Source organism: Gallus gallus, chromosome 5, assembly GCF_016699485.2.
Source record: "Gallus gallus isolate bGalGal1 chromosome 5, bGalGal1.mat.broiler.GRCg7b, whole genome shotgun sequence".
In the NCBI taxonomy this organism is placed as follows: Eukaryota; Metazoa; Chordata; class Aves; order Galliformes; family Phasianidae; genus Gallus; species Gallus gallus.
Window position 1 is genome coordinate 53,582,223 of NC_052536.1, and position 23,692 is coordinate 53,605,914.

A 23,692-nucleotide genomic window follows, 5' to 3' on the forward strand; every position below is an offset into this window, starting at 1 on the left:
GTGCAACAAGCAGTCCTTTTCCAAGCTCTCCAGCCCTGAGCTTTTCTGCCTTTTCATCACCTGGCTTGTCTGCACCCTTAGTGATACACCTGCCGCTGTGCTGTGCTGACATGAGCTGGGCCACACAGTCCCATACCCTGCCCTGGCAAAACCAGCCCTGATGTGCAGAGTGACACTGCTTCTGGTTCCAGAAGACTACCAGCCCAAAGCTAGTTCAGGTACGTCACCATGTAATGCATCCTGTATCACCTCCACAGGTAGCAGAGACATTCTGAAAAGCAGCTGTTTCATCACCCCTTCATCCTGCCATTAAGATAGCAGAGGCAGAGAAAGTAAAACAAATTGAGACCATGCCGCCAGGTTGGTTTGATGGCTTCACGCTGATGGAAAAAGGCTGTTATCCTTCTGAAATCTAAAATGCCTGTACGATGCCCCTAACCCTTTCCCCCTCAAGACAACCCAGTTTAACAAAGCACTTGCATTTCCCTTCAATATGCAGGCATGATGCCTTCATTGAGGGTCACCTCGTGGGCAAGCAGACATAGCCACCAGCAAAGCTGTATGCCACCCTATGCAATGGTTTGAATCCAAGGGCAGAAGGGCAGATCAGACATTCTCACATTAATGATACCTGGAAGGAAAAGCCCTGCTTTTAAAATAAACCCTTATAATTACTCACTATCTCTTTGTTTTCAGAAGACTGTAAGTGGACAAGCTCATTTGCACTATGTAAGCCACTGTGCAGTCTCACACTGCTGGGACTGAATGCTGTTTTGTTTTGTTCCCGGCACGCACAGAAGCCACAGCGTGCTTCCCACAGCCTGGGAACTGCTGAACTGGAAAGTGGAAGTCAGGAAGAGCTGCCTCAAGAAAAATAAGGCACACAATCTTCACATAAAAATCACAAACAAACCCACCAACCCGCAATAGGGCCCAGCATGCTGTTTTCCTTTAGAAGTGTCATTAAATAAAGAAGCAGTGCAAGAAGCGTGCCCTGTGAGCAAAGATTTTATCTATGATAGCTTTCATTACTGCCTAACCTTTTCCTGGCAACACCGAGCATGAGCTGATCCTAAGCATGTCCTTGTCCCACCCCTCTGTGCCCAGGGGCGTGCAATATGTTATGATTTGATATGTTGAAAAGCTCGTTTTCATGCCTGCATTTGTTCCAGCTTTATTCCTTGCATGATAGCATATAGGACCATGCTATACTCGTTAACGTTGTGTTTCCAGGAAGCAGCTATAAATAGGCACAGCTGAGATGATAGCTAAACCTCTGCTTAGGGCAAGCCAGGCATGCTTCCTTGATAAGGCCAGAAAGCCACCTCTCCTTTGCCATGCTGCAAGTGAGAAGGAAAAAAAGAGTATCTGTGAAACTAAAAGCTCACTTAAAGAAAAAAAAAACACACACACACAAATACGCACACACACATTTATAGCACTTCTGGCCAGAGCTTAGTAACAAAAAGTAAACTTTCAAGCAAGTGAGAAGCAACCACTGAAAATTTCAGTTACATCATGAAAGTCGTCCTATGAGAGCATCTTTCCAGCATCGGGTGACTTTGACATTAAAAAGTCACATCTAACCAACAGTGTCTGCCTGAGGAATCCCATTCTCATGGGCTCACAGCAGCAATGCAGAAGCACTGCACTACAGCTATTTCAAATGGTGTACATGTGGCCAGAAAAGAACTCAGCAAACACAGAGCCAAAGTGACACATTTCGGCTGCTTATCAATGAACTTTCAGGGCTCACTCCCAAAACTCTCTGGCATTTCAAAGCAGGGAAGACCCAGCTTTTGGCAGGATGTGTTGCAAAAGCTTGATGGTCCCGTACAGTCATAGTGTTAGCAAATGCAGGCTGTCTCCTGAATTGCTTAATCTTGAAGGGAGTGGGGAAATACTGTATTGTTATATTGATGGTTAGCCCAGAAGGAAAACATATGACACAGTGTATTCTGGGCCAGTGACTTTTACTCCACTGACCCCGAGAATCCAAAATGAAGAGGTTCATTGAACGGCTTCTGGCAAAGCACCTTCTGGTCAGGTTTTTCTGGTCTCTCTCCCCACTCCTCTCAGCTTCCTAAGAAAGCACTCAGATTCAGGAAAAAAAATCATCAAACCCTCTTATAGAAACGCAATGATTCTCTTCCAAGTATTTCCTTCCCGTCTGCAGACTCCCTTCTGGAACCAACTTCACACAGCTCTCCAAAGCCCAGGTTTGTGACCCAACATCAGCAAGCACAACTGTGACAAGCAGCTCTCTCCCCTTATACCTTCCAGAATGGAGTCTCCCTGGCTAATTAAAAAGTCCCCCACCCCACATCCACCCCCATTCAGCTGAAGCTACCCGACTCCATGGCTCAACCAGTTTCACAAGATCAAAGCCCGTGCAGTTGTTCAAGCAGCTTTTCAACTACTCCTCCCGTTTCTACCATGACTTACGGCAGCACTTGAAGAGTGCCAAAAGCCAGAGGGATTGATTACTTGTGCCCTGTGACAGGCAGTGTGCTGGGGTACAGGACAAGCTGGAAGCACAGTGGCATTGCATTACGGGCAGACACAGTTTTGCTGCTGAGTGATTGACAAGAACTATTGGATGTCACTATTTTAGGGATAATGTCATTTGCCTAATTATCTGGCAGCATCTCTCTTCAGCAGCTGGCATTATTCGCAAGGGAAGAATTAGACTGAAATCCAGCTGTAGAATAAGCAGATTTGCTATTCCATGCAGACAATCACCATGTTTTAGAAGCTCAATATGTATGGTATATATCACTGGTAATTTTCATACTCCCAGGCCCTGGAGAATATTAAGATGATATTCCTTCTCTATTTTACTGTGCCATGTGTATCACGTGATTTCATACTTTAAAATAATTCAATACTCTCTGTCTTCATCTGACCATCTGTTTTTTATGGAGCTCAAGCCAGGAGGAGAAAGAGAAGTTGCCTTACATGATTTATCCTATAATCTCACTATAGCAAAGCGCCTTCTGCACAACCCCTTGGGCCAGTTCAGCTCTCAGCTATTCAGATTTTAATTTATCAAAACCTGGGTTTATCTGACATGGCAGAATGCACTGTTAAACAAAAAACAGCATCACCTGAGCTAAACTATGCAAAACCCAAAACCAAACAGCACTTGGCACAACCCACGGTCTTGAAAGGTACTGACAGTAACTGACTTGCATTGGAATTGGTCCCATATATGGGTCACAGCTGTACAGCTTTAACCAATCCTTCACTGTTCTGGCATGCCACAAGTAGGATTGAGCAAGGCCACAACAGACCATACCCAAACATGCATGTTTTGCTGATGGAACCCAGGTAACAGCATCCAAATGAAACAACTGACTGTTCCTCCTTTCCAACGCTACGAGCAAGAGGATGCCAGGGGTTATGCAAAGCATGTCAGAAAAATCTCTCTCAAACTAGACTGTCTCAGTACTGACATCTCCTCGTGATAGCATCCTGTACCACCCCAGAACAGCACTCTCAGGGGATGCTGATTGAATGGCCATCCAGGTCACGGAGGCCACAGAGCAGACTGGCTGTCTGACCCACACTGCCTGCCCCATGCCTTGATGCTTGAGCTGATAGTTGAGCACTTTGGCAACAGAGAAGGGAGAAGATTTAACCAAACTTCCCCCTCAGGTCCTGGGGGAGGACAAAAGAAGAGAGCCAAGTATGGGAAATGGCTTCCTGAGAACAGCCTTGAGGCCTGGGAGCGGAGGCTGACGCAGGGAGGCAATGCTGCTCTGACCCTAGTGCAAATGCAACAACGTCAAACACAGACACAGGCAGGAAGAATCATCTCCCCCTGTAAGACCAAGGCTGGAATGAAAAGACATTTAGTAACTGAGCTGAATGGCACCAGACAGGCATGTCAAATTCACAGGATTTAAGCACAGGCTCACAGTTAATACAGGGAAATAAAAAGTCTTGGTTGTAACCAGCACCAGTTTGCCTTTAAATAACAAGGCACACAGTGGCAAAGGCAACAGCTCCTTGTCTTTACCTCCCAGAAAACCTAAAGGGTTTCACTGAACACTTCCCCCTTTGCCATCAGTTTGGAATGTGCTCCGCAGCAGCAGGACAGGCCGCTAAGCCTTGGGGCTCTGGTCATCCAGCAGCCATGTCCCACAACCAAAGGTACAGACATTGGGGTGTGCAGAGCAGGGCCAGCTCTGAGCAGATGGGCAGCCAGATCTGCAGAGCCACGTGAACTGACACCACCACAAACACCCCATGCCTTGGGAGGAAAACCTGCTTTCTTTGCATTTGCACACGCATCACAGGAACATGCTTCCTGCAGACAATACAGCAAGCAGGAATTTCACTCCTTCCTGGAAGCTGGGTGCACCTTGGGTATTTTCTAGTGGGAAAGCAGAGGTGCTGTTATCCCAGCTGACAACTCGTTCTTGGTGGGCAGCAGGAGACAGTTATTCACTAAAGCAGAAAACTCAAGCTATCATCTCAGCCACGGTGTTCAGACAAAGAGAATGAATGAATGGAGAGCTCACCGATAAATGATGCCTCTTTCATGGAGAAACATAAGGGCTGAAATAATTTCTGCAGCATAGAACCGGGCCCGATCTTCATCGAAGCGACGTGACTTCTGAATATGGAACATCAGGTCCCCGCCGTTTACGAACTCCATCACAAAGAACAGGCGATCCTTCACACATGCAAACACAACAGAGATGAACAGCATTAAGCACATCCTCCATCAGGCTTAGAAAATTCTATCATCACCCGAACATAAACAGATTGAGCACCCCATGAGACGCTGGGGGTAAAACCCACTGTTTGGTGGGGGAAGAATTAAGCCAACATCAGGAAGATCTGTTGATGCCTCCTTGCCATGCACTCCCCCCACCTCCCAAAGTTTTGCCCCCAGAAATGAATTCCTGTTCACATGGGGATCAGGCGTATCAGCAGGTGCTGATACAGAGGGTTCGTTGAACTGGTTCCAGCAGTGGGATGTCCCTTCAGCAGCACCTTCTGAACCAAGCAGTCAGAAAACTGCTAGAAGTCATTCCCTCCTTACTCACTGAAGCTTTCTGGGGATAAATGTTTCATAGCACAAAGCGCATAACCAAAATGCAGCACTGCCACAGCAGCACCATCACTCTGAACACCAATAACAATGCTGTCCCTAAGGTATCCCAACACTATTTCTAGGGAACACACATTATCTTAGAGAGAGGGATTTCCTGCCATCCACTGCATGGCAGCTGCCTTTTAGGCCTCCATATTTTAGCCTTCCTCACAGGTCTGATCAACCTAAAGATCTCTGTGTGATGAAGGAACTGATACGGACAAAGCATAAACCAAAGTCTCTACTGGGCAGCAAAGCGAGCAGCTCAATAAAGTGCAGCCCATTAACCACAGCTGCTGGTCTTTGAAGTTCCTATTTTAGCTTTGTTCTGGATTTTGCACAAGTCTGCAGATAGGCAGACACTTGCTTAAACTGCAAGTTCAACAGTCTGGGTGCGGGCTCAGTGTGTGCCAAAGGGGTGCTCACATAATTGAGAGAACGGATACACAATGATTTACCACAAAACCAAACCCTAGGATTGTTTCAGACTGTTTCAGAATTTCCCTGGTATGTGTTTCAGGACATTCAGCACTAATTGTTTCAGTTTTACCCCGGGCAACAGGAACAAACAGACTGCAGAGCAGGCACACATCTCACGTGAGGCCAGCCTGCCCTGCACTGGTACTGTGTGCCCTTCTCTCCCCACAAGCCCCTTCCCAGGTCTGATGTTAATCATCTACAAGCTGGCTTTAAACCCTCTCTAAATTTAAGAGGATGAGCATTGTTATTCTCCACTTTCTGGCAGCCAGCCAGCTTGCAATGACTGCTAATGCAAAGGCATTAACATCCTGAGATGTACACAGGAAAGCAACCAGGAATCCCCTCAATCCCCTCCATCCATGAGCAAATGTCTCGTGGTAGAAGACGACAGATTGCTTCTCATCACCATCCTGGGTTTGGTTCAACTGCTCCTTCCGTGCTCCTTCAAGAAGCAGCAAGGCTAAGGTAGGTGCACGCCCAGCAATCTAACAGCACATGCAGTACCACGGCCACATGCTGACTGCTCTTTCCACTCCATACAGAGACAACAGCACTTCATTGTTCCACTCTGGCTACAAAGCTTAGGGCTGGCTTGGCTATGGCAGCGGTCTAGCTAGAGCAGCACACACTGCAAACCGAGCACCAACACTGGATCTTCAGCTCACATCAGATCTGTAAAGCCACACGTTCACTGCAGTTGGTTGGGCTGGATGTGGCTTTGCTATGCCTATCCGTTGTGCAGCCCAGGTAGTGCCTCTGCCACGCCAGTCAGGCCAGCTTCTACATCTCCTTCCCTCCTCCTGATCTCTCCACGCACCACATGCTTATCTAGCCCAGCTTGTCCAGGCATCTTTACAATCCCACACTTAAAAAAAAACAAAAAAAATCCCTCTTGCCAGATCCTCTACAGGAAGTAATTTAATTTACCAGCAACCTGGCAAGGGATGTGTGTGTGTATTTATGTAAGTAATACATATGCTTGTATAAACATGCACACAGTTAGGAATATGTATTTTCTACTCTCTCTTAAAGGTAAGTTTCAAGGAGACAAAGTTAACCCTTTCTCTCTGCTTCTCCAGTGCTGGCAGAGCTCCATGGCCCATCTCAGACTTCTGGATACACCCCTATGCTCTGCAATGCTTAAAGGAAGCTCCTCCTTTCTTAGACATTCCAGTAAGCACTGAAACATTCTGTCACAACATTTACATCATTATTTACACGGGAATATGCAGTAGACATGAGTGAGTATCACTGCACAAGTTGCACTGTGCTCACAAGGACAGGGGGGACTGGCTTGCAACTAAAAGGGGAGATTTAGGTTAGATGTTAGAAGCAAATTCTTTACTCAGAGAGCGGAGAGGCCCCGGCACTGCTGCCCAGAGCTGCGGATGCCCCATCCCTGGAGGTGCCCAAGGCCATGGGATGGGCCCTGGGCAGCCTGAGCCGGGGGGTGGGAGGGCTGCCATTTTCACTCATGAGGTCATCAGCTTGCCAAGATATAAAGACTAACTCCTCTTCCAGGAATTTGTTGAGAAATAAAATAAACAGTGGTATTTTATGGAATAAATAAAGGCAATTTGAAGCATGCAAAGTAAGAGTATACAAATAGCTTAAAAGGGGGGTCAGGAAAGGGAAAGCCTAAAATAGCAGGCAGTGCAGATGCTTGCAAATTTGAGCTGGTTCTCCCTGTCTTTCCTGAGCGCAGGTCCTGCTCTGCACACAGGTGAGAGGAGGCTCAGGTGAGCTCTGCTTCATCCCAGGAGGCTGCAGCTCCTCTCTCAGGCCCAACCCCAACTGCCAGTTAGAGCTGTGAGCTCCTCCCTTGGGGTCTTCTCGGTGCAAATCAAGGGTAAGAGAAACCTGGAGTGGTTTTTGCCACGGCTCAGTGCTGAAATCCTCATGACTGCTTTCTGTTTTGCATTGCTCACAAGTTTTCCCTGATTTGCTATCTCTTCTTGATGTTGGCAAAGTAAGAAAGAGCATTTGAGTCAACAGGAAACGGTGACGCTAAAAGCCTTCGCAGAAGCAGCTGCACGAGGAAATCACATTGCAGCCTTTCTGTACTGGGATGGAGGTGAATAAAGCCACAGAGCAATTATTACAGCAAACAAAATAAACATTTGTAGGGAGCATAAATACAGTCCATGGAATCAGGTAAGTTCATAAGGCTGGCCTACAGCTAGAGATCAGCCCTGCCAACTTCACTAAGAGACAACAGGTTGGGTTTCTAGATTTGTTTAAATTTGAGTTTGCCATGCTGGGGCCATGTAAAGAACACACAATGAGTGCCCTAAAATCAAGCCAGGTATCAGCTACCCTCAAACAAACTCCAACCCAAACACTGGTTTAGCCCTTTGCACCCCCTAGATCTACTAGGAAGCTGTTTTGAATCCTCTTAACTTCCCTCTTATTTAAGATTGCTATCACCATAGGAATTCTAATAAAATCCAGATTGTATTAAGATTTTATTGTAATTTTATTAAAATCTTTTCCCTGCCCCAAAAAGGGCCAACGCAATGGCTGATTTCTACCCACTCCCAGTTAAGAGCCATTCAAGGCCAGGCTGGATGTGGCTCTGGGCAGCCTGGTCTAGTCGTTGGCAACTGTGCACATAGCAGGGGGTTGAAACTAGATGATCATTGTGGTCCTTTTCAACCCAGGCCATTCTATGATAAGCCACACAAGATCAGTGTCATGCCAAAGACCTCTGAATTCAGCTAGGGTGAGAGCATTGTCTCCTTCCACATTAAATAAATGCAAGAGGGCAGCATGACTGCCCCAATTTAAGGGGTGTGGAGGGAAGAGAAGGGGAAGAGATGCATTCCTATGTGCAGACATCAAAGAGGACAACGGAGCTCTGTGCCAGAGCCAGCAAAGTGGGTCTGGAGGAGTTCTGCTCATCCCTCAGCAGCAGAGCTCCCCCAGCACTGCTCCTGCCCACGCTGCTTCCCTGCAGGACAAGGACACAACCCAGGAGGAATTTCACACAAGCCTGCTCTTTTGCTGACAGCTGATATCCAGGGCAGCGTCTAGAGGAGACGGAGTGCTGGTCAGATGTGGTTTAGAGCAATGGTGCAGTCCTCCAAAACAAAACTAAACAAAAAAGTCTGGCAGTGGAATTCTGCTAAGCTTGCATTTCATCCTTTTCAAAGTAACTCATGCACACAGCTCCTTAGAAAATCAGCTTTGGACTTGATCTGAGTTCACTGAAGCCAAAGGGTTTCCCCAAGAAAACAGTCATTTTTCACTGTTTTGGCAATATAAGCTCTGCAGAGCGGAAAGCAGGCTTTCAAAATTATCTTCGTACAGATACAGCTGTGTCACTGCTCCACAGCAAAAGTTTACTGCTGTCAAAAACAAGTAGCAGGGCTCGGGGAGCTTGTAAGCAAATTACTACATGATAATTACAATAGCTGGCAGGCTCCCTCAGTGTTCCCAATGTTCCCTTTCTCCCTTTGCGGCCAACAACCCCCACACAAAGCAATCTGCCCTAAGTCTTGCCAGGAGCATGCAAACAAGCAGGACACTCTCAGGATTGGCCTTTGGGAAGCCACACGTCCAGCCCCGCCAGCAGGGTGAGTGACCATTATCTGGGTCAATGCAGGCCAGAGCACAGGACCTGGAGGAGGAATAATAAGCAGGTTTGTTTCCCAGTATTAATTGTTGTAGGTGTAACACAACCAATAACCCTGGATCACAGGTGTCATCAGAATGGGTATAGCATGAGGGATGGGCAGAAGAGCTGAATCATAGAATCATGAAGGTTGGAGAAGACCTCTAAGATCATCTGGTCCAACTGTCCACCTACCACCAACACTGCCCACCAAGCCATGTCCCTCAGTGTCACATCTCCTCAGTCCTTCAGCACCTCCTGGGATGGTGACTCCAGCACTCCCTGGGCAGCTGTGCCAATGTAGCACTGCTCTTTTGGAGAAGTTTTTCCTGATATCCAACCTCCAGCTGAAGCAGCTGAGCTCAGCCCCAGATTTCCAGGCGGCATCCAAGCAGCACTCAGCTGCAATGGAACAAGGATGCTGATTTATGCTTGGCAAAGCTTTGGTTTTTTGATTTCATATCAGAGTGACTACATTAAGCAGAAGAGAAGAAACAGCTCCATGTCATGTCTGCTCAGCTGGAATTATCTGGATGCATCACTTACGCTTCCTAAACACGGTCGCAGCGATGACTGCCACCAGCACCCGCCGCTGTGGCCCAAGACCCCATACAGACACGGTGGTGGAGGCAGCAGGCTCTGCAGTCATCTGCTGGCTGACCTCTGCTGCTCCATCAGCCATTTTCTCTCTGTGCTTCAGCAGCTCCCCAAGTACATGCCAGCCCCAAAAACTGCTTACGCCGAGGAAAAATCAGACCACAGCAAGGAAGCACGCAGCAGGCAGCACCATACAGCCCCAGGGCCTTTGGGATCAGGGTGTGCCCACCACATCTGGAGGTGCTGAGGAAAGGAAGGTCTCTTTCTCTCATTAGGTTTTATTTTCTTTTTTAGCCAGGAAGGGGTGCAGTGACAATTCAGACTGCAAAGTGGGGGAAGCTGCATTTCCTCTCAGCTTGATGAGCTGGTGAACGCACTTCTGAGAAGAACAGGTCACACTTCCCTCATTTTTGGCTCCTGCGTCACTATCACAGCTGGGGAATGGGGCAGTTACCACTCATGACCACAATCTGCTATTTTACGCTGCTGACAGTGGGCACAACACTTATGCAGCAGCAGTCAGGCACAGAAACATCGCCTAGAGAATAGCAAATTGGTTCTTGTATTAGCATAAATAAACTCTCTGGAGTCCCTGGAGGAAAAGGCTGCCTTGTGCACGCATGTGCACGCAGCACAGCATTAATGCTGAGCTCATTCCAGGAGAGCTATGTGACTGCCACAACTCAGGGCAAGCAGATGGTAGCCATGGGTTTCCACATGCTCCCAAATAATCTCACTTCATTCTCCACATTTCTGCCTGTCTTTTCTTACTGCTGGGCTGAAATCTCAAGCTTGCAGGCTGGAGAGGTTTTGTAACGTGCAGTCAAACACAACCATTTATGTGGGAAAATGCAGCCTTTGGGAAATCCAGGTGAACCAAATGCACAGATTTCCTCCCTACCTCCTCACCTCAAGATGGTCCAATTCACACTAGGATTAGCTCATTTTATGACCAAAAACTTTTAGTCAACATATATGCAAGAGGACAATATTAGATCACTTTGTTTGTATCTGTTTCAGTAGCACCAAAAAGTCCACAGGCACTAGGATCAACCATAGCAAAAATCCTTATGGAATCTCAATCCAGAAGGAAAAAAAAAGCCATGTTGGGCATTAAAATAAAACATCCTAGAAGTAGAATACAGTGCAAGAAGAAATCAAATCTTACCCTCCAGATCTTATTAAACAGCACAGAAAAGTACACAAACACTGCTTCCCACCTAAAGGATCAAAAACCAAAGGGCTGGCTGAACTTAAGAAGGAATAAATCCAGGAATAAGAATATATCAAGCTACAGACATCACTCATTAGTCAGAAATGTATAGGACATCTGCACCCCCAGCTAGCTGCTAATATCGTGGTGTCCCAGAAGAGAGCAGCTTTACAAAGATTACCATTTTTGCAGATCAGAACAAGCTGCTGGAATTGCTGCTTCCAATTTGGATTGATCAGCTTGGGACAGCTCTGGCCTGTTTTCCAGAAATACTATTTGCAACATCTGCTGGCTTCAGACTGCACTTGGGGAAAGCCAGAGACCTCTGAAAGTTCACCTAAAGGTCTGCAGGAAAATCAGAGCGGCAAAGCAAGGGCGTTATGAATCCACCCAACACTGCTTGGAAAGCAACACCGGTTCAAAGAGAGTTAAACCAAAAGCACTGCTGGGTTCAGGCTCAGCTAGTTAGCTCTTTTCTGAGCACTGATAGCTTCTTTTTCCTTCTTTTTTGAATCCTTTCTCAGCACTAACCATCACTTGGTCATTCAGGCTGTCTGTGAGTCGGTTTCATTTCAACCCTTTTTGTTCTGCAACTTTTTAGATTTTAAAGCCAAAGAAAAAATATTACTTACGGTTAGCCACAGTAAATATATGCAACAAAACGTCCTCTGGCTACCCTTGTTCTAAACTTGACCGTCCTGCCTAACAGGTACAGTATTTCTCATAAGACACTGCAGATGGAGACTTTTTCTCAGCCTCATGGAAATGCAGGTAGCCAAAGTCCCTCCAGTGCCCAAGGCAGGAAAGTGACTGCAGCAGTGTTAAGATGATGGGAGCTAACACTTCAGGTCATATTTTCACTTCAGCTCATATCACCTCAGTGTGCGGTGTAAGTGTGGACACCCAGCAAAGTTCACAGATAAAGTCAGAAATGTCAGTCTGATCTTGTTTCACCTTCGGAAGCCAAAACTGCTCTGCCTACATATGAAAACCATCCAACCTCCTGCAATGAAGAGACCACCAGGTGTGATAGCACACGCCAGAGATACAGCTGAGCCTCTGTAACTCTAATAGCCTGACGCATCTGTTTTACTAACAAGTCGGACTGTTGTGCTACTAAAGACATCATGGGTTTTTGGTGGACACCCACAAAACAACAGTTTTCACAGATCTGGCTTTATCCCATGTTGCATCAGACGTAAGTCAGACTGAGAAACAGAAGTGGACTGTCCATGTGGTGGTCATGAAACAGTGGTCAAGGTGACCCTGTACCCAGGCTGTACAGTGGGAGCACAAGGGTGGAGGGAAGAAATTTCTCCATAAGAGGACAAGAGGTAATGACCTTAAGTTGAGCCAGAGGAGGTTCAGGTTGAATAATAGGAAATATTCTTCTCTGAAAGAGTGGTAATGCAGTGGCACAGGCTGCCAAGGGAGTGATGGAGTCACTGTCCCTGGAGATGTCCAAGAACCGTGGAGATGTGGCACTAGGGGACATGGTCAGTGGGCATAGTGGGGGTGGGCTGGGGTTAGACTTGGGGATCTTGGAGGCCTCTTCCAACCTTAATGATTCTGTGATTCCCACCATGTCAGAGGGGCCACTCCCCAAAAGCCCTGGCTTGTCTCCCCAAAGCCCCAGGTAAAGCACAAGCTCCCCCAAGCCTGACTGCACAAAGGCTCTGCAGCCAGCCCCCAAGCAGGATGCCTTCCTTTCTTGCCAACGTTCATGACCAAAAAGCGTGCTAGGCCATACAAAGGCTTTTGCAGAACACTAGGCCTAGAAACAGGATGTTCCCATCACCTTCTTCATTTGATTTAGGCTGGCAGCAATGGAACAGAAGCACACACTGGCCTCCCAGCATGGTAGCCTGGGGCTAGCACCAGTCTCCATGCTTAAGAAAAGGGGAAAAGGGCTGGCAAGCCTACAGAAAAACATCCCAGCAGCAAGCCTGGCTGTTGGGTATGTGCACACACCAAGTTGTATCTTCCTGATAAGCCAGGGGGAAGGCTGGGGGTTTGAAGCCTGGGAGATGATCAGAGCTCTCCTCTCTGCTCCCAACGGGCTCCCTCTCAGCACCCTTCAAACAACATCAAAGAGTCCTCCCCATTTCCCTGTCTCCCACTGGCATGCTCCAAGGCCTGTGTCAGGGCACTTGAGCATCCCACCAGGCACTTCTGCTGGTCCTTGTCAAGTTCCCACTTGAAATTATGCTCTGTCAAAGGCTCCAGGTTAGCTTGAACATCAGTAGGACACATTCACAGCCTCATCTTCCCGAACACCTATGACACAATGCCTGCACTGACCCTGGGAGCACTGTTTCAGTGCTCCAGGAACCAGGAGAGAACCCTTTCCCTTCTGTGCCGAGCACGATATCAGCACACGATTTGTAAAGGGGACAGAGAGCCGCACACCACTCAGCAGGCTGCCCTCTCAGAAAGGTACCACCACTTCCATTAGCTGCCCTGGAATCCTCACTGACCTCACCAGCACCCTGCTAGCTATTACTTCTGAAGGACGCTCGTTACAGAAAGACACGCTCTCGTGTCTCACTATTTTTGGAACAGCACAGGCAGGCTCTGTGCCTCAGCAACTGTCAGCAGAGCCACACGGAGAGCAAATCCATATAATGATCAGAGTAACAGGGACAGTGCTGGAAACAGCATCGCCTGAGGGATGGTCCCCTGAAAGCACCCTGTGGTCATGAGAAAAGACATAAGGGCAATGATCATAAAAGGCAGCAACCTCTAACCGGTGCTTCTGACACTATTTGCATGGGAAGCAAATCCCCCCCAGTCCTCATTCTCATGCAGAAGAGCTGAGACAAAAGGATTTAAAAGCAAACCACCTGTGCAGGAAGAATTGCTCCTAAACCCCAAAGATGACAGGATCTACTTATTGCAAACTCATTTTAATTAAAACATTCCAGGATCTACATTCCTCAGTGTTAAATTACTGACTTCATTATTTAAACAGATAGCCTCCTTCACCCGTTTTAGGCCGGTATTGTTAAGGTGTTGGATGACACCAACGCCGGGTAAACGGAAACAAGCAATTTCGGGTGCCTGTGACCCCTAACACAGAATCCAAGATTACCCACAGGTCAGCCCCAGCACCTGTCAGCAACTCACAGATTACTGCAGCAGGAGCGTAATCCTCTCTGACACTAAAGGGTGGTTGGAAGGCCCTAGAAAAAGCAGAGGTAAACGGCTTATGCAAGGTTGAAAGTACTCAAACCAAGGCATTCAATAAAAAAAGAATTAAAATAACACAGATGTATCTCTGCGGTGAGCAAGGAGACCTCACACAGGTGCAGCTGGAGCAGGACCAGCACAGCTCCATCCCTTCAGAGGAAAGGAATCTGGAGGTGCAAGTCCCCAACTGCTGCCTGCCCGGTGCCCCCACGCCTAGGGTCATGCCCAGCTTCTGCCACTCCGTGTCTCCCCTTCGGTCCCTGGAAGCTGCGAGCTACCCGGCAGAGACAACACTTGCAACTCCTACCACCTAGTGGCTGCAATACCCCGTAAGAGAGCAAGGAGGCTGTCAGGAGGTCAGGCAGCCTCAGCGCGCCGTGGGATATTAAAGCAGACTTTGGTAGCGTGCATCCCTTATGCTGCAGCTAGGATCACACTAAATAGAGATACTGCACAGAGCCAGCAGAAGAGAACAGAAAACCTTTCTGAAAACGATCACCAACCAGTGTAAGCACAGAAAAAACTCAGCTAACTCAAAACAGGCAAGCAAAAGTAGCAGCAGCATAGATTAACTCAGACAATGCACTGCTGTTTCTGGTACTTGTGCCAGCTCAGCTAATGCTAGATTACTAGCACCACACAATATTGCACTGTGCAGCACAGACATGCCCTAGGCTGTTTAAGTCAGCCCTAGGCTCTGCATGAGATCAGCCTGCTGGTGTAGGTAGAATATTATACAAGAGTGTAAATTCCAATGGCTCTAGCTCCATTCAAACACTCAAAACTTGTTCTCAAAGTGCTGCAGTGTTTCAGATAGTTTTGAGGTCCTTCTTCCCAGCTCTTATCACCTCCTCTGGTACCGGGGAGCCCAGCGCCGGACACCTGCATTCTAAGTCTGGCCTCACCAGTGCCAAGCAGAGGGGATAATAACTTCCCAGACCTCCTAAAGCAGCCCAGGAGATCATTTCACTTACTTGCAATGAGTCTGCACTGCTGGTTCATACTGAACTTAGCACTTACCATGAGCCCCATGCGTCTTGCAGAAGGGATGCTACCTGGTTCCAGCTTGTCCTGATACACCTCCTAGTATCAGGTTGTTACTTCCTTTTGAAAAAGAAGTCTCAAAATGGCTATTCCTCTAAAAAGTGCTAAAAGTGGGCCATGTAAGTCATTATTTATCCAGAATCTCCACCCAGTGCTGACCAGAGTCACGCCTGTTTTTCTTATGACGCAAACTGCTAATGCCACATGTTCAGAATTTGGGCTGTAATTGTGATCCATGTGATGTGGTTTCCACGTAACTGCAAGTGAAAATAGGTATTGTTTTGTGCAAGCCTCCCCCCAGCTCCAAACACAAGAAATTGGCTTGGTTATTTTTAAACACAGCTGCAGGCCAACATTCTGTCTTAGCGATTACTCTGTGTGTGTGTGTATATACATATATATACATACACACATATATATACATATATATATATGTACATATATGTTTTTCTAACAAGTGTTAATGGGGGGGATAACCCAATGCCATGTAAAGAACAAGCATAAACCCCACGTATTATATCAGCCCCATTTAAGCCCTCCTGGGAGCACTTTGCCACAAATACCCTACTGTTGCAATCATTTCTTTATTATAGCAAAGGGATTTAATTATGCCTTTATAAGCAATTTAAATCTGGTTATTCTGGATTGAGGTGGGTGTCACTGTATGCAGAACGTGGACAAAGATACAATGAAGCACATGAGTCTAAAATACACTTTCCTTTGTTTCTCCTTCTGTTTTTGTTACTGGAAGGAAGTTACCAGGCCAGACAGTGAAACAATACAGGACTCAAGTAAAAGAGTAACCTGGGAAAACTGGAAATAGCAAGGCCCTGCTATGACAAGCACCACTCCTTTGGCATCCTTTCAGAGACTGACCAGGCTGAGGGCAATGAGGACTGAGAGGTTCTTCCCTCCCCTCCTCTGATGAGAAGCTGGGCCAGAAATTCCTGTTCCAGGCAGTTCTACCGTTTAGCAACCTCCTTTTCATTTCCAGTCTAACTGTATCCATGGCCAGCCTAGACTCATTCAATCTCAGCCAGCATCTTGACAGTTTTGTTCCCCTCCTCTGTGGCATCTGCAGGCATCAATCAGATCCTCTTTTTGCTTTCAACTTGCTCGTCTAAACAAGATGAGCTCTTCCCTTTCTTCCGTCTGCAAAAGACTCTTCAGTTACCTCAATAACCCAGCAGACCTTCTCTGCACCCAAAGTAGATTGCATTCCTTCTCTGGACATGACAGACAATACTAGTAGTGACCTTAAATCTTCTCTAAGTTCACTGAAAATACACAGCCCAGGACTGCATTCGCTATTTTCACACCTACATTGCAATTCTCTAAACAAAGCCATAGCAACAGGTTGCAAAAAAGAATGCAGCTGTCCTGGACCTGACTGCAAACTGCACACTTCAATACGGGATGCTGCTGATATTTTACATGAGAAGTTCAGTAAGGCCATTAATATTTGGGCCTTGCTTCTTCATATTATGAAACATAAAGAGTTTCCTTGGTTACAAGAGACCGCAGTGAGCTTTATGCATTGTTTCTGCTACACAGTACAACTGCTTTGTGAAACTACGTAAGCAGTATATACAAAAACCACAACACCTCATTTCTAGTATATGAGTCTCCCTCAAGGGCTCCACCCTAAACGAGCACAACTCTTGAACTCCATAACCAGCTGTTGCATCATCCCAATGAGAAGAGAAGCAAGTGGGTGGTAGAACACATCTGAATACCTTTTCCTTTCTCCTTTTTTTTCTTCTTTTTTTTGTTTGAGCACATTGGGTTTAGGAAGCAGTGAAGCTGCAATTAAAAAGGCAAGTCCCTCCCTCCTCTTCTAAGGGGAAAACAAACCCTATTAGCATTTACCAATGGATAAAAAGCAACTGGAAGTCAGCCCAGGTAGTTTGGAAGAGCTACGCTGTGCAAATGCTTTGGTCCTACATAACAGCTTAGCTCAGGGTCTCCCAAACTTACCTCACTGTGATATTGCTGTGGCCACTGCCTCCATCACAGCCAATCCTACTTCCACCACCTACACCAGCAACCAGCTCCCACCCACGTGCACACGCACAGAAGGAGGCTCTCAGCTGGACAGGCAGCATATAGTCTTCCCATACTCCCCATACCAGTAAGATCCCCACCACTAATCCCAGAAGGATCTTTCATTCAATTCTGAGCAGTCAAGGCAAAAGCAGTGCTATTAACTTTCAGGGAGGAGGTTGGTAGGGCCTGAGATCCCACAACAACTGCAGGACACTGCAGGTCTGTGGACATTTGCATTATGTACTCCATGCATAAACACGCTTCTGTGAAAGACATAAACACAGGCCTCCCTGTCACTACTAGTTTGTTAGAGAGCTTACAGAACGCCAGGATTTTGTTTGACAGATGCCTGTTAGAGGTCCACAGCTCACCCTTGAGCAGAGAGCTTTCTTGTGAGTTTAAGGCCTACGTTTATAAGAGGTGGGAAAAAACACAGGAGAGTGTCCCTACTTTGAACATGCCAGGCAGTTATCAGGAAGAAGGCTTTCCACTGCCTGAGCTATACTTACAGGAGTCTGAAAGCAACAGTAGAGCTTGGTGAGGAATGGGTGATTCCTTGCTAAGGAGAGGATGCGTTTCTCGGTCATGGTGCACTCAACATCGTCATCTTGGAGAATGACGTCCTTCTTCAGCACCTTCACTGCATAGAGCTGCCCACTCTCTTTCATCTTGGCAAGCATCACCTAAATCAAAAGAGAGGATGAGTCACAGGGGCTGAGCCCTTGGTCTCTTTGAGCAACACAGAGACTGCCGTCCCTTCTCACACTAGAAAGATCAGTTATCTTGTGAGCAGGCTTGTGGGTGCAAGTGAATCAGGCTGTTAGCATGGGCATCACTGTACAACCAATGACACATACACTACTGCCTGCAACAGTCTTCTGCCCACAGACTCCAATGCCTGCTGTGGAGCTAGATGCTCAAAATCATCCATGGTCAGTCAAACACCTGTGCCAGTGCAGACCTCCTGGGCAGTACCATCAGTCCCAGTTCCCTCCTCAGTTATCAATTTCAAGTGCAATATTTTACACTGGTTTTGTGGCAAAGCAGAGAAACGAAACCCTAGTCTTGCTGCATTTGAAACTACTGCCTTGGCTTTTTTATAGGAAAAATTTTCATATGCTCCAAGAAATGCTGCTAAAATTACTGCCAGTGCACACACTCGTAGTGCTTGGTATGAGACAGGGCATTTTTGGTTGTTGTATTATTTTAATTTTGTGACAACCCACTGTTCACTTTGCTATCAGATTTCTTTCTCTTCCTCTCTCTCCATACATTCCCTAAGCAGCCTTGTCACACAGGGCTTACAAAGCACAGCCCACTGGGCAACCTGCATGTCACGTAATGAAGTAATTTCACGTACCTCAGAGCTTCTTAAACAAGAAACAGAGTATTTCCCCAAAGAGCCACAAACAACACTCACCTTTCCAAAACTGCCCTTTCCCAATACACGAAGGAAGGTCAGGTCTGTGATCCCAAGTTTGCTTGCCGAACTTTCACTAACCCCATTGTTATCTTTCAAGCTGCCTTTTCCTTGATGTCTCAAAGAAGATCTTGAAGTCAGTTTCTGTGGAAAAGAGTAAGTAAATACCAGTCTACATAGAAATTTTACTTTGCCTCAGAGGTGATCACAGGTCAGCAGTGTGGGCATGTAGGACCTGTTCAAATGCACTGCCAGGCCACTGGAATGGAAAGTGCATGGGTACTGACACCCCACACAGCTGCTACGTGTGACCAGCCATCCTCAACACTGTGCAGAGTTGTGCTGAGACATCAGAACCGGTTCCTGACCCAGGCATTTTAAGCTGTAAATTACCCCACAGCAGACCCAAGAGACAGGTCTGCCTCTCTCCAGCCTCACTCCCCATGGAAATAGGACGATTGTGGAAAATAAAGTCTCCCATCAAACATCAGAGGAAGCCTACACCGTTTCTGCAATATGAAAAGTGATGGTGAAAGCTAGAATCCGAAAAGGTTTCATCTGACTCTCTCAGGTTTCCACCTGATGAGAAACCTCTTACTAAAAGCCCATGGAGTTCAGTGGGATCCAAACCTCAAAGTATTTTTCTTTCTCACAGCTACCTTCTTCCACTGCTGCACATCAGTTCTCAGCTTTCCATACTCAGTATGAGAATACACAGAAATTGAGAGCACTTTTGTTCAGTTAGTGTGAACAAAGTCACAGGGACTTCTTGAGCTCCACCTTGTGATTACTCTGGTGTAATGCAAAGTTCTTCCATGCACAAGAACTGCCTTGCTGCTACAGGAATGGTAACCCCAGCCGTGCAGACAGCAGCAAAAGCACTCAGGACAACATCCAACAAAACTCTCCAATTTAACTTCCTGAACACTAAACAAAACCTCTAGCTTACATGTAACAAGAGGAGATTGTTTCTTGTTCTCATATTCTCTTGCAGTACAGATTACATAAGCAATGAATGTGAACAAGTGCTGATTTTCACAATACTAAGATGAGTGTATGGGGATTGTGTTTCCTCACAGTACCAAGAATAAAGGAATCCTGAAATGCTATAGCATGAAGAAGGAAAATAAGGAAGTCAGATTTTGCATGAACCAACTCAAGTCAAAACGGACAGCACAGCTTAATGAGCACACGAAGTTGAGATAGAGTGATGTGGTCCATCAGTAGAGCTGACTCACATGATTAACCATGCCTGGCAAATATCTTTTCATTTTGAATTTACTTTTTTAGGTCAAATAAAAATGTCTAACATTTTACTAAGAGTTATTGGGGTCTCAAACAAACTCAAAACTGCTAGCAAAGAAAGCTTCATAAAACCTGACTCGTTATTAAATAACAGCTCTAGCTTCCAATATTGCATATAGACATTTTCTCTCAAGCTCTTACAGCATGCTTTAAATTCTCCAAATACATTCAGATACACAACAACTGGATTTTTAGGGTGCCTTAAACACTGGCAGCCAGAAATTGTACATCCAGATCCCAACTCCAGCAGCAATCTCAGTAAGACTCTGGCTTGGACAGCAAAGATCAGAGGTAATGATGTGTTGACAGTGATTCAGGTTTTAGCTGGGGAAACTGTGGTGAGTAATGAAACAGTCTTGCCCCACATGACTCAAAAACAGCAAAAAAGCTGTGAAGAGAATGTAGGCCTCTTGCTGAGCTCTTCTGTTGATCTATCACAAGTCAAACATACAGACACTACATTTGTGTTTGTGGAAAGGCATGACGGGAATTACACTGACCACTAGAAACCATGATCACTGGAAACACACTGACCATGGAAGAGCCAGTGGAGTCACGCTGCTGTAAACAAAGTGATACTTATGGACTGATATAGAATCACAGAATCACCAAGGTTGGAAAAGACCTCAAAGACCATCTAGTCCAACCATCCACCTACCACTAGTATTTTATCACTAAACCACATAACACATGATGCCCCCACCAGGGTAAATATGGATAGAAGACGTTCCTTTCCCAGGGGAAATCTTTGCCACAAGACTCAGAAAACAACAGTCTACTCATGCAGCCCACTGCCACTTGCTGTGACAGAAGTCTCCAATTTCTCCTACACCCATACAAACTGGACTCCTTTGTAAATGTTTAAAAATAGAGGAGGAAGAAAGAAAAAGACTCACCGAATTTGGGGAAATGCTTCCTGGTTGCAGGCCCATGCATGCCAAGGTTTTAGCAAGCTCTGCTGAGTTCACCCCACAGTTTGGTGCAACATTTGCTTGACATCGGATGTGGACGTTCATTTTACAGACTGACAGATGCGATGGTAGGGGTGGAAAATAAAAGCAAAGGAACACTTAGATTAACTTAGGGGGGTTTTACAGCTAAAAAAATAACTTAGCAAAGGACTGTTCTGTTTCAGGAAATATACTGACGTGATACTACACTGGGCCTGAAAAAGGAGTGTATTTTTTGCCCCTGATGTTAGACTCAAGAGAATAACTTCCTGAAAAGCAGGTATGCATACCCAAATTCTCCAAGTAGGGTACTACGTTATCTGAAGCTAATCATAAGCTCAAATATGTTTGAGGTATGTAAATTCCATTGAAGCTGTGCCTGCCTATAAATTAGGATTTATAATGCTACAGAATTAGCATTAAACTTCCTCTGCATTTGCAGACATTCAATTTTAAAGATATACTGTTCACTGGGAAACTAAAAACCTTCGTGCTCTCACTCAGAGACACACATACACCCTCTTGTGGGAGATGAAGGCAAACAGAAATTGTGAGTTACCCATTTGATTTTACAGTTTGGATCACCAGAACAAAACCATGGATCTGTTCTGTCACCAATTAACAGCATGACAGTCAATCAACTTCCAAGTAAAGAGAAAAATTAACGCAGGAAGAAGTCATACTCATGAAAAAAAAAAAAAAAATCAACAATACAAATTAACCAAAGCTGTGCTGAGAGTAAAGAATGAATGTCCTGGAAATCTGAGATCAACAAGTAGATCAGTATTTCTGTAATCCTCGCAAAGATGCAGACCTATTGCTTGGCCTTCCCTAGAAGGTTGCACAAATCAAGGCTACATTAAGAGGCTGAAATACACACATTTCTGTGGAAAGACTACAGTAAGAAGCTGCTCACTTTTACACTGTAGGCCTTGTCGCATAATTCCCCAGAGCAAGGAACCGCAGTGGTCACAGAACGTCGGGACTTTGTAGTTGTGGACACTGAACTTATGAGGGATGTTGATGCCAAACCTCTGTTCAGTCACCTGAGGGACCAGAAGAAAAGCACAGATTGCAATATTCAAATATACTCATATACTGATGTTTGTTTACGTATCAACACTTAACTGCAGAACTATGGAAATAAACCCAAACCAGAAAACATCCCAATCCATCACTTCACTGCTCTGGTTTACTTTCCTGGCAGCCCAGAATATGTGAGAAAGCAGATTTTAAAAAGGGCAACCTAACCAATTTTACATTCTTACAGCAAACTTAGAATTAGGAAGTAGAGATTACTTCATCACAAATCTATCATATTTAAGTGCCAAATTTAAATTGCAGCTACAGCATTTTGTAACCAACCAGTTTCCAAATGTTCTATCACTATCTACTACCTATTTATGAGATTTAGTATGGAATAACTTTCCTACTTCATCCTAAAATTCTTATTTCTTTTCTCCTCTTCCTCGTTCACTTCAGACCCACATTTAGCTTTATTGCTTGCTCTCCTGTTTAACCTTATATTTTTTCAACTAGGGATTGTTCTGATCTCAAAGACACCTTAGAAAATATTACATCAGCTGAAAGAACTAATTCCCATTTAACCTCTTAATTACTTTCTAATTTGTGCCTCAACAAGGGTGAACCCATGGCTTAATAATGCTTGAAGGGCCTACTGAAACAATAAGTTTAAAGCGTTTCCTCCTCATCTCTATCATCTTTTCAAGTACCTTAATTAGAATCATAGAATCATTAAGGATGGAAAAGAACCTCTATGGTCATGTAGTTCAGCTGTCAACCCACCCCCACCATGCCCAATAAACCACGTCACTCAGATATGTTATAGACCACTCACAATCCTATGAGATGGGTGACAAAACTCAGCATTGAATTGCACTTTAGCCTTAAGCATTTTAGCTTATTTTCATCTGGTTTGGCGAGGTCATTCTAAGAAGTCTAGCTCAGCAGTTCCACGTTAAGAAATAATAAGGAAAGACAATTGCGTGTATGTGCCGCAAAGAAGGTTTCCACATGGGATATAATAGAACTACCTCCCAATTACAAACATTTCAGTTGAATTTCCCTCAAAGAGTTATTAAACAATTTCCAATTATAGAAATGAGACATGCAATGCACAGTGCAGCTCTAGGTAGGGACATTACCCCTGTTAAATATAGCCAAAACTAGCACACACAAAAAAGAAAACAACCTTCAGAAACACAAGTTATGCAAAGGTTTCTTTATTACAACATAAATAATTTCATAGAGTAAAGGTATGATGCAACGACCAAATCGGCACTTTAAATTACAAGGAAATAAAAAAGAAAGGCATAACAAAGAGCAGTGGCTGGATTTTCAAGCCAGAGAAATCCACAGTGAGAACAGGGTATAAATTCAGATGACGACAATCATGAAAATAAATTATCAAGGAAAGTGGTTGTTTTGCTATATCTTGATGTGTTTGGATGAAGAATCTTCCTAAATTATGTGCTAGTCCATCTAGTTAGTGGAATTAAGAGAAGATGATAATCAAGATGATAACCAACCAACCAGATGATACTGAACTGCCTATTATAATGGTATTGATGCATACCCCTATCATTCCTCGTCAGTTTTAAATCCATGAATGAAGGGACATAGAGTAAGTTTCACTATGGGAAAATGCCCAGCCACCCATACAACCCTGAAGATTCACTAATTACGATGACCCAAAATAACAAACACCAAT

General features: G+C 45.4%; 1 protein-coding gene across 2 annotated transcripts in view; it reads right to left on the bottom strand.

The window, feature by feature from the left end:
* Positions 1–23,692, bottom strand: part of PRKCH (protein kinase C eta) — a 105,317-nt gene that overhangs the window by 38,019 nt on the left and 43,606 nt on the right. For both annotated transcript variants that reach the window (XM_421417.8, XM_015287908.3), the window contains exons 6-10: positions 21,878–22,007; positions 20,908–21,035; positions 18,707–18,850; positions 17,796–17,969; positions 4,527–4,681 (exon numbers count right to left, since the gene is read on the bottom strand). In XM_421417.8, coding sequence (XP_421417.4) covers positions 4,527–4,681; positions 17,796–17,969; positions 18,707–18,850; positions 20,908–21,035; positions 21,878–22,007 — 731 coding nt within the window. The remainder of the gene's footprint in view (positions 1–4,526; positions 4,682–17,795; positions 17,970–18,706; positions 18,851–20,907; positions 21,036–21,877; positions 22,008–23,692) is intronic.